The sequence below is a fragment of the Choloepus didactylus genome, chromosome 2 (genome assembly GCF_015220235.1).
Source record: "Choloepus didactylus isolate mChoDid1 chromosome 2, mChoDid1.pri, whole genome shotgun sequence".
Classification (NCBI taxonomy): domain Eukaryota; kingdom Metazoa; phylum Chordata; class Mammalia; order Pilosa; family Megalonychidae; genus Choloepus; species Choloepus didactylus.
In genome coordinates this window covers 44,140,513-44,153,081 of record NC_051308.1, presented here as the reverse complement: position 1 = coordinate 44,153,081, position 12,569 = coordinate 44,140,513, and the positions used below count along the sequence as shown (strand labels likewise).

At 33.8% G+C, this 12,569-nt stretch overlaps 1 protein-coding gene across 1 annotated transcript in view; it reads right to left on the bottom strand.

Annotated features, from left to right (window-relative positions):
* The window catches only part of USH2A (usherin), an 891,077-nt gene that overhangs the window by 650,053 nt on the left and 228,455 nt on the right, over nucleotides 1-12,569 (bottom strand). The window contains 2 exon segments of the mRNA XM_037823757.1: nucleotides 4,554-5,195; nucleotides 8,546-8,741. Coding sequence (XP_037679685.1) covers nucleotides 4,554-5,195; nucleotides 8,546-8,741 — 838 coding nt within the window.

The window sequence follows — 12,569 nt, the reverse complement described above, 5'->3', positions numbered from 1 at the left end:
AAGGGATTCTCATTGGGCTTCTTTTTCCTTAATTAGGTGCTCATAATTTTAAATGAGAAAAAAATGAGAAAGAAAAACAAATATAACAGGAAAATGGCTCTTAATTTTTAAAAGAATAATACAAAAGATAAAGTTGAGCTTTTCTTGCACTTGACCAGTCCTATTTAAACCACTTTTTTTCTATTCCAATCAACAATCAATGTGTCTTTACTGTGTCCAGTAAAAACTTGGCTATCCAGTTCATCTTTCTGGAATTTTAAACTTTTCAGAATCACTGTAGACATTGTAAGGCATGGGGAACAGATAAAGTGTATTTAGTAACCAAAATGATAGCTTGAGCTCTCAGCACCAAAGACACACAACTGAGTTCAGCCAAGTATCCAAAGATTATCACTACATTATATATGTATTTGTAAATTAATTGTCAGTCTGCAAAACAGAACTTAAATACAATGAAACTATTGTTCGCCACTGCAAATAAATACCATTTGATTAGGTTAAAAAATCAACAGTACCTACAAGAAAGAGATTTCTCAATAAGAAAAATGTTTATCAGTATGAATATAACTGTACTATCCCAAAAAAGATGATAATCGTGATCTGTATTTTGATCATTCTAGCTTCTCATAGCTATAGTCCTAAGTCATTCTCACAAGAGGAACATAGGCAAACTGTAAATGGTCCTAGGAAGACAGAGTGACTAGAATAGCAATGAGTCTATTAATCATGGTTGTAAGAGCAGTTGAAGAAACTGAGAAGGGATTTTTTTTTTCATGTAGTTCCTTGGGGCTTAAGAGGACTTAATGATCCTGGGCTAATTTTTAAAACTTTCTAATAATTTGAGCAGTTCAAAAAAAGGCTAGAACCACTGTTACTGGAAATGCCCATTCAGAAGTTGACTAATGCTCTAACAGCCAACTTTGTAAATGTAGGACATCCCTACTGTGGCCAAAACAGAAAATTATCTTCTAGTATTAATTTCCTTCTTACTCCTTATAATAACAGAAGTCTCCAAGTTTTAAATGGACACATGGATATTCAGAAAGGGAATTTATTTGCCAGCCTCTCTTGCAGCTAGGGGTGAACATATAAATCAGTTTTGATCAATAAGATGTGAGTTGGTGTATTACTGCCAACTTAGGTGTCTACCACTGTTGGAAATGGATAGTTGGAAGAAAACATGAAATTCACCTAAAGAAGAGGGCAGAGCAAGCAGCACCTTTAGCCCTGAACATCTCATCTTTAGACTATTATTGTGCCAGAAAAATAAAACTTCTTGTTTGTGCCACTGTATTACTGGGCTCTTTGTTACAGTATGATTAGGGATACCTTGATGAAGAGACATTCTTTAGTGGAGACACTGTGGGAAAAGGGTACCAGGGAGATATTTGACCAGAAGACCTCTGATTCCTTTACAACTCTCTTAAGATTATAAGATTCTATTCTAATCTTAAAGAAATATGTCTCATAGTAGTAATAATAAAAAGTTACATATTTAAAGCATTTTATACTTTGTCAAATGACCTTGTAAGTCATCTCCTTTATGCTTAACAACACCTGAAAATGTTGCTACTACTATACTCATATAATTGAAAAAATTTAGGCTTAGAATATTAAAATGATGTGGCTAAGCTTACAGAGTCAGTACGTGGAAGAAATGGAGGTCCATATCGGTCTTCTCTCAGTCTAGTACATTTTCCACTAAATATTTCACTAGACCCTGTTTGAATTTTTTAGTGAACAGAAATATTTTCACCACTTTTTAATGGCCCCTACTCTTAATTCATTGAATCCACGCAGGTCTAGGTTTTCTTAAGAAAAAAAAAATATAATTATGTAAATATTTAAAATGAAATATTTATTATTTCTTCAACATGACATTCTCTTCAAAGTCAAATGATAAAGAGAGCTTGAAGAAAATAGAAGCCTGAGCACATGTTTCCAAAAGTTCATTATTTTCAAGTTTTTGTAGGGTTGAAATAAGCCACCTTTTAAAACACTAATGCTTAATGTTAAGCTGGTATTTGTCGTCCACTGAGTTAGTACTGGAGACAAACAGACAGCATTTTGAATAGAAAACACTAGTCAGAAGACAGAAAGCAATACTGAAAATGATGAATTTCTGTGCAGCATTCCACGTTGGGAAAGGAGAATAAAACAAAGCATTAAGACACTAATCAGCTGGGCATGCTGCAAGTGTACCACCTTTGAAGGGGCTGTAGCAAATGAAGAAGATGGGGAGAGTCAGGGAACATCAGAAAATAGAGCTGTATGTACAGATGAGGACCAAATGATAAAACCTTTTGAAGGTTAGCCCAATTGGACTTGAGAGATAAGCAAAAGAGAGCCCATTTTAGGCAGCCCTAAAGAATAAGATAATTAAAGAAGCACTTTAGGGAAATTATTCTGCCAACACTGTACAGGATAGACAAGGAAGAAGCATAGACCATGTTGGAAGAAGAGGGCTTTGAGATGGGAACATGGAGATCACCACAGTGGGGGCCATGAAGAGAAAGGAAAGAGCAATCAAGTCACCTCTGCTTCCCAGGAAGAACACAAATGAGGCATGCTTCTGCATAATAAGGATGAGGAAATGCCTATTTCTTTAGTTTGCTGATATTTCATTAAAATATCTATGGCTGCTCCTACATGACATGCAGAACACCCAGAAAAAAAAAGAAAAAAAAAAACACAGTCAGGCTTATTAAGAATTTCATCTATCGTCTTCATATTTGGTATGGTATAAAAACTTCCCAGGGGATGGACCGAGTCTTTCACTGCAAGGAATAAATGGAGCAGATGTTTTGTTGCTGTGATTTCAGAATTTTCCCTAAAATTAATAAAATAGATAAAAATGTGTGACTTGTATTATATCCGCAGTTAAAGTCAGAATGAACAATCCAATAAATTTTAACAATAGGTAAGTGCTCAAAAGGATATAACACATGATAGATTAGTTTTTGCTGGGTAACTTAGAAAAAGAGATATATAATTATGGTTATCTGGCTGTGCAGGGGACTGAATATCAAAATTAGAGGTATTAACAAACAGTAAAAGAGAAGATATATCATCCTAGAATACCAAAATAATTAACAGGCTGAATTTGAAAGGATTACTCTGAAGCTGAAAGAGTACAATGTGTTGAAGGTGTTGTTTAGGCTACATGCCTAGCTCTCAATAATGCTCCTGTTCTCTCGGATCCTGTCCACCTAGAAACCCTGCTTGTTTTAAGTGACCATGACATCCCCAGCCATGGTTAATTGGTTCAGAAGTAGCCACCCAAACAAAACCAAGCCAATTAGAATTTCTCTCTCAGAATTGTAACCAAGAGGCAGCTAATAATTTTTTTTCCTGTATAGTTGGAAATAGAACCATAAGCAAACTCAAGAACATGGGATGGCCATGGGTGGAGAGGGAGAGAGAAGCAGAGAGTGCCCCTCTGCCAAAAGAGAGAGAGAGGGAGAAAGAACAGAGATAGAAAGAAAGAGAATATCAGTTGAAGCTTTCTGGTTCCTGAGTCCCAGCACTGTTCCATATTCTTAGGTTTTATGGGATATCTCATAATATAGTTATCTGAATAATATGGTTCCCACATATGTTTAAGTTAGTTCAACTTGTTTTCTGATACTTACAGATCAAAGAGAATTAACTACTCATCAATTCCTTCCTTTGGCCATATTTGTCCCGGTGACCAAAGTCAAAAGGAAAATATGGCTCAATTGTGCCAACTGGTTTCCTTGCCCTGGAAAACAGGACTTTAGTTCTCCCCCTTCACTGGCAGGCAAAAGGCCCTTCTGAAATACTGACAGCATGCTCATTTTCACAGGCACAGAAAATTCAGAGCTGATTTTAGTTGACAGGGCAACAATTGTACAGTGTTAAACAACTAATAAATCTTTATATTTATCATAATATCATGATGAATTTATTATAAATTATATTATTTTAATTAAAGTCATGTAAAGGCAAGAGGTAGGGCCTATCTTTCTTCCAGTTGCGATATAGATGGAAAGATAGGTTATGGACAGTGCACTAAACAGCAGCCCATTTTAGTAATTTGATAACATTTAGAAATAATTCTTGCTATTTCTATATGATGCAAGAACTTATAGCTCATTCAGTAAAAATATACGGCAGCTTTGTTGGAAACAGTTCAACATCTGAATATATGGCTTTGTATAGGTAATCAACTGAGGTTTCCCTTTCTCTGAAAAATAAAACTAATTCTTGCTCTCCCTGGTCAGATTTTTTTCAATTATTTAAAGGGGATTTATTTCAATTTAACCAATTTAACGTAGGTAAGTCTCAATGAAGAAATAAGTCTGATTGGCTGGGTTCATCCAAGCTGCCCCCCAAATAATAGCAAAACCAGTAAGCCAATCCTGATGAATAAATTAAATGGTTATATCTGCATTGGATAAGTATATAAATTTAATGATGATTTTGGAAGTAAATTTTTTCAGAAGTCCAAAAACAGAGAGAGCAATCACCTGATACGGGATAAGGAAAGAAACATCATTCTGCATTGAAAATCTAACTCATTTCTCTCTTACCTGGTTGACACTGATTACATCTCCTTCCTTGATGATTAGGCAAACACAGGCACTGGCCACTGATTGGGTCACAAATGGTTCCAGGTAATGTCCCCAAGGGGTCACACTTACACATCTGGCAGCCTTGAAAATTGCCAATGGTCAAATTGTACCTGTGAGGTTTACACTGATTACAGTGAAGGCCTGTTACCCCTGATTTGCAAGGACATTGTCCTGTCGATTTGTCACACAGCAGAGAGCCATTTACTGTCCCGGTCTTATCACAATTACAAGGCAGACAGAGGAAAGAATTATTTTGCTGCTGGTAGAAGTATCCGTCCAAACACACATTGCACTGTCTTCCTCCAACATTGGGCTTACAGATGCATTGCCCTGTCTTAGCATCACAGGCAGTCCCGGAGAGGGATCCAGCTGCAACACAGTCACAGGCCTTACAACCAGTGACGTCCAGCCCATAAAAGTTTTCTTTGCAGGTGTCACACTGAAGTCCTGTGGCTTCTTTTTTGCACTCACACTGCCCAGAAAGAGGACTGCAGAACATGTTCACGGAGCCGTTGAGGTTACAGTGGCATGGCTCACATCCATCATCATTAAAACTTCTGAGAAATTTAAATCCAAAATTGCAATGATCACACTTAAGTCCTAAAGATAAAATGTGTTTAAAAAGGTGAAAGTGGGAAAACGGTTCAATTCAAGATCTCAAGATAGCTGACGCACAAATAATGCTACTGGAGACATTTAATGTGGACACAAAATGTTGAGTGTTTTCCTCACAAGCAATGTCTCAGAGAGCTAATTACACACTCAAAATATAATGTCAATACTTAATTTAGCATCCCTATAAGGCTTTATTTTTGCAATGTGCTTTATAAATTTTAATTGTTTATTACTTAATGCAAAAAAAAACTGCTTAAAGTCAATGTCGCTTTTGTTACCCATATCAGAGCTTTTTTCCTATAACAAATAATAAAACTATCTCAACAAAGTATGATCATGTGAAAGTACAGTAGAAAGTGAAATATATTTTCACTGCCATGCAGAAGAAGAATTGCATATTGCCACAAAGTTATTTTCCTAGAAACAAGAATTCCCTAAAAATGTTCAATAAAATGTTGAGCTGACAACTATATTTTGTGACAATGGTATGTATGTTTACTGAACATCACACATTTAAATAATTAATATAAATAAAACTTCTCCAGAGCAATTTTTATTTTAATGCTGTTATATGCTCCTTTTATCATTTTCAATTAATATAAATATGCTCCCCTTGGCTCATAAAGCAATCACATTGCTTGTCATATTGTGTGATTCAGAACATACCTCTTTAAACACTAAGTAAATTCTGCTGTTTTTATTACTTCTACTTAAAGGAGTACATATATACATTTTGCAAAAAGAGAAAAACGTTTTATCACGTAAACTTAAATCACTGAGACCTGAGGTTAGTCTCAAACAGGATATTACAAGTAAAGGAAAGACAAAAAAAAAAAAAAAAAAAATTGGAGCAGCAAATGCTGAGATCAAAATACTTTCTTTAGATGGTCTTCACATATCCATAAATTTAAATACCTGATTTTATGGGGTTGAATCAATTTAAACATTTATTTCAAGATAATAATAACAATAAAAAATTAGGCCTTAGTCAAAAACATATTCAGGAACTCATATGTAAAAAAGTATTTCTTAAACTGGAAGGAAATGCATACTACACATATATACATACATGAATAAAAATTCAAGAACTCCAATGGAAGGCAAGTTACTTTAACAGTGATAAATGACTCACCTAAGGCATATCATTTAATTTCAATAAGGAAAATAAAAAAGGACCACTATTGCTGCAAATTTTAAAAATAACTGTATTGTTAACAAGAATTATGACTCATTTTGAACTATTAAAATTGGTCTACATGGATTCATATCATATCAGGTTTAAAAATATGCGCAGTGCTTATTTGAATATGCCATACATATTCCTGACAGGTAATCTATTCCTAACGATACTGAGGAAGGCCTACAGGGCATCACATTCGGTGTTAACAAGTGCAGGCGAGTTAGCACAGTTGGCATTTAATTCACATTCTTCTCCCTTTTTATTCTAGATGAATGACCTACTTTAATAAAATTATTGGTGCTAATGTATTTTACTGGTGATAGAATCATTAGTAAGATTTAACAGTTGTGTTAACTCTAACAGTTTGCTTTCTGAAGCATATACAACATTCACCTGTATTTTCTGTTTTATTTTGTTTTGTTTTCATATTAACAAGGCAAAATTGAATAAGGTTACTTGCTAATCCCATTAGAAAAAAATATATACACATATCAAGTTTCTGTTTTTATTAAAAGTACATTTGCAGAAATAACTCTAGTAATAATAATATCAAAATGATGCTTTGGGTCTCCCCAAAATATATATTTATAACTCCCCACAAGAAACTATCAACTAATAAAATAGTAAATGACAGGGAGGTTATAACAAATTGTAACAGTAAATATTGAATTTTTAGGCTCTGGAATCTAACTAACACAGGAAAGACCCCACTGATATACAGAAGAAGCACTTTCATTGTCTTTATAAGTCTTGCTTCAAATTGTGTTTTCATTTCTTGAATTTAAAATGTATCTCACATTAAAGAACAAAAGACACCATATAGATTGAAATCAAAGGTCTTGGGATTCATTCACTATCATACATAAAACACAAAATGTGCTTCTCTTTATAAATTAGTTATTCTTTGTTCCCTGAAAAGTTGTGTATACTAGAAATGCACAAGAGGAAGATATGGTATAGGTTTTGATGTAGTCTTTCTTTAAACCAGAGAAATCTTGTGTAGTACCACTAAGCATGTCCATTTTCTTTTTGTTGTAACTTTAATTTGAATGCTTGCCCAGTTGAATTGCATAAAATTATGTATGTACATCTACATACATGAAAGATAAAGAATTAACTTCAGAGTTGTCATGGAAAGAAAATAATATTCATAAAGACATATATATATGTGTGTATATGTATGTCAATGTTTGCATTTGTGTGTGTGTGTGTTTTGTGTGTGTTCCACTGCAAGGCATGTTTTTATTATTGTGAATTTTCAGGTCACTGTTAGAAAAACCTCAGTGACTTGGTGTCTTGAATGACAATAGAAAGGTAAAGGTCTTTTTTAAACTTCCTATTTGAACCAAGACACATTCAGTTATAATACAAAAATCACTTCATCAGAAAACTTTCCTCTCATAATATTCTCATATATCAAAATTTCAAACTGCATTATGTCTATAGTGCATTTTGGGCACTTGATAAATTTTGTCCTTATGTGGCTACGGTTCCCCTCAAAAATGTTGGATGTAATAAATTGCTATAATCAAATCTAATTTCTGAAAAATACCTGTGGGAGTAACAAACAAAAAAGCACGTCTTGTATAAAAAAAATGATAAATAACACCGAAGGTAGCTGTTTATTATAATCAGCTTGGCACTGAAATACAAAATTAAAATTATGTGGCCCTTTATAACTAACCCTAGTAATATACATGATCTTTGGAATTATGTTGACTTATTTTGCATTTCATAGGAACTGTTCAAAGAAATATAATAGAAAAAAAATGGAAAGATTTATCACAAAGGACCCTGTAGCACAGAACTCATTAAGTGTAAAACAGTTTTAAAAAGTGCTAATTTTCTAAAAGAAACATCTATGCAGTGAGCAAATTATATTTTTCCATGACTTATTAGTATGGGACCATGTGAACATATGCATCTACAGAATAAAGAAACTTCTAAAAGGTTGATTAAACCAAGCTTCAAGCTGTAGTTTGATAAAATTATTAATTTAATCATTTTTAGACCATTAATCTCATCCAAACAGTTTTTTTTCCCAGACTGCCTTAAGCAAGGAAATTTACTTTACTCTTCAGTTAAGAAATCAAATGCAGAATTTTATTCCAAACGCTAATAGAGATATGGCTGTAATTGTTTGCATTGCACATACCAATAACATTTGCTTTGCACTTGCACTGGCCTGAATTTTGGTGACAGGCAATATCTCCATCCACCGTCCCAGAGGTATTACAGTTGCAAGAACTGCAGCCATCGGGATCCAACTCCTGTAGATTGTAGAATCCATTCTGGCACTGATTGCACTGTCTGCCAGACACATGTCTCTTACAATTACACTGGCCTCCAATCTAGAGAAGATACAACATTTTGTAGAATGATGAATGTATCTATTTTTAGATAATTTGCTCATTAGTACAAGACAGAGAGGGAGGGAGAAGAAACTTTAAATGTTAAACAGACAAGAAGGTAATAAGGCATTTTTTCCTACTGACACAGAACATGGGAGGCTTAGGTAAGGTGAATATATAGAACTGAAAGAAAATAAACCCCATTGAAGTGAGTAGCATATAACTAAAAGGGAACTGTAGATTTAAACATTAAGCACCATATAAAGAAATCAGAATATAGACATGTCATGACTGAAAGTAGAAAAGAGCCAACACTTAATTTAGTCTGTACAACTCCATCTCTATCAGTTTTTTTCCTCTCAATTATTGTCATGTTGATCCAAAATTGTTTGGGACATGCTAGGTGTTTAAAATAAGGAAGAATCTCTATATCATAACACTGTCCCATCAAGAGTTTCCCAATGTTTATAATAAAGTTGTTTATTAACATTATCGATTTATACCTACTGATACCTACTTTGCACAGTTTTGCTATTCCTCCTTTTAGGAATATTTCACCATGTTATGGTCCATCAATGGCATTATTTAACCACATTAAGAATATTTAGCTGATTTAGGTTGTGTTAAGAAATGCAAAAAAAAATAATTACTTGTTTCAGAGCATTGTCAAACAAAATAACAGCAGAAAAATTGTTTTTTCCTCTTGAAGCTGCTATTTTGAGAGAATGAAAATACATAAAATATAGAATGCTCATCTACTATATACACAGATGATATTATGTTGGTAAAAGAAAGAGCTACAACTCTTAATAAAGGACATATGCACATAAAACATGAAATAAATACAAAAAATTCAGGATTTTAATGTACAAGATATGGATGCAGACATCAAATCTCTTTTATAGTCACTGACATTTCTCCCCTTGATTTCCTTTCACTTGGACTGAAACCAGCTCTGCACACTGGGAGGCATGGTAAGCATACAGGAAAATAACTAAGTGTGGAAAAAAAGCACTTTAATTCATGTTTAATCTCAGGGATATTCAAAAATATCATATGAGTCTGGGATTCAGTTTAAAAGATGTAGCATAGGTAAAGATTTTTAAAATAAAGATTTTTAAATTTATTACTGCCTCATTTTTGCATATCTGAGAAATAGGAACTCACTGGAAACAATTTAAGGACAAATAGACTTTTGAAATGAAAATAACTAAGGGTCTAAAAAATAAAGGATTATATATGTAACAGATGTAGTTAATATTGAACCTCAATATCGAAGGCACATATAGGTCTAGAAGATACACAAAACTGAGAATCACCTCCTGGCTTTAATCCCCACCATCCCCCCTCAACTGACCTCATGGAAACCAGATCATTACTCAAAATCAGAATTTGATCTGGGCTGCACAAATTAAGAGCAAATGGGTGGGTATTACACATAGTCATGAAAATCCAATAAGCCTCTGATTATACACATACAACATTTCAAGTCTATCACCATATAATTTAGCCCTTATTATTTGACCTTTGCTTCACTAGTAATCTTGTTTTCCAAACATAGCAGATACCTTCAAGAACTGGTTATATATATATATATATATCTGTCAAAGAATAACCTCATGCTTTCCCACAGGTAAAGTGTACTCTTTCAAAGAGAAAGAACAAGAAAGAGTGGGAAAGGTAAAGAGAAATAAAAGTGTCTTCTATGCGAAAACTTTATGTATTTCATTATATTCTTATTTAAATGCAATGCATATATATCAGCTGGAGGCTCCTTTCCCTTGCAATCTAGATAAGACCAGCCGTAATTCTAATTCCATTCCTATTGAAGGACAAAAGTGTCTTCCCATCTGCCTTGGGGACAGCTGGAGTACTGGGTCAGCTGAGGGAGTACTCTGCCACAGGTATTGAGCCAGACTTTGGCCAGCAGTGTGAGGGCACAGGTGTCTCACAATTTCACCTCACCTGTGTAGACACAGCCTGTGCTCAGAGGCAAATCAAGATAGGGTGGTATTAGCATAAGTATAGACATTATAGATCAATGGAATAGAATTGAGAATCCAGAAATAAACTGACACATCTATAGTGAACTAATTTTCAACAAGGGTGTAATTTTCATCCAATGGTTAATGACAGTCTTTTCAATAAACAGTGCTGACACAAATGGATGGCCTCATGTAAAAAAATGAAACAAACCAAATATCTATCACCTGACAAACAGAAAAACAAAATATGGTATATCTATACAATGGAATATTAATCATCCATAAAAATGAAGTGCTGATACATGCTATGACATGTATAAACCCTGAAAACATTATGCTAAATTAAAGAAGCCAGATATAAGACAATATATTATATGATTCCATTCTCAGGAAATTCCAGAACAGGGAAATCTATAGAGATAGAAAAGTAGATTAGTGATTCTTAGGACTGGGGGTGGGAGGTTGGAGAAATGGGGAGTGCTTTAGTTTTCTAGGCTGCTCAAAGCAATCTTTCCTTCTCTCTCAGCATATTTTTCTGGGGTACATAACAGCTTCAAACCACTACAGGGAATGATAGTTAAAATCTGCAGGTTTTGGGGGTTCTTTTTAGATGATGAGAATGTTCTAAAATTTACTATGGTGATGAACTATGGTGTGAATATAATAAAACCATTCAATTGTATACTTTTAATGGGTGAATTTCATGGAATGTGAATTATATCTCAATAAAGATATTAAAAAAATAAGTTAACAGATACAGTATAATTGATCAGGGCTTAAGTCACAATTCTACACCTATCTGCCTGAGAACTAAGAAAAAAGTGCAGTCTCTTTACTAATGTGGCTAACTAATATTGAAGTTTATTACCAATGGGGAAGGGAAACACAGTGGGGTACAATTACTCTCTTTGATACAAACAAATACCTATTCCAAATTCTAGCCATGTAAATGCTCCTGCTCTTTATAGTTTATAACACAGTTTTGATCTTGCCTGAGTTATAATTTTGGTCTTTTATTATTCTAGCCACATAGGCAAAGAGAACAGAAGGACCCTCCTCTGTCCTAGCTCTAGCTAGAAACTTGGCAATAACTTGGCGTGTACGTATATCTCTTCTATTTTTTGTTTCTTAAAGTAGAAACTGACATCATTGATTTGAGATTTTTTTTCTTTTCTAATACAGGCATGCAGTGCTATTTATTTCCTGCTAAGTTCTCCTATAATCTATTGCACAAGTTTTGCTATGTTGTATTTTTATTTTCATTCATTTCAAAATACTTCCTAATTTCCCTTTTAATTTCTCCTTTGACCCTTGGGTTATTTCCAAATATTTAGGGACATCCCAGAGTTATTTTCTTATTGATTTCTAATTTAATTACATGATGGTAAGATAACATAATTTATGTGACTTGAATCCTTTTAAATTTATTGGAGCATGCTTTATGGCGCAGAATATGGTCCATTCTGATAGCTGTTTCATGTGGACTAGAAAAGTATGTGTGTTCTGCTATTGTTGTGTGGAGTATACTATAATTATACTTGGTTGATAGTGTTGCTCAAATAGTCTATAAAGTTATTGATTTTCTTTTTTAGGTTTTTCTATTAATTATTGAGAGAGGGATATTGACATTTCCGGTTAAAATTGTGGATTTTCTATTTCTCTTTTCAGTTCTACCAGTTTGTGCTTTGGGTATTTTTAATCAATGTTATTGGGTACATAATTGTTAAAGATTATTATGCCCTCCTGATGAAATGACCCCATTTTTAATATGAAATAAGCTTTCTTATCCAGGTAATATTTTTGCTCCAAAATCTATATTTTATGATATTAATAAAGTCACTCC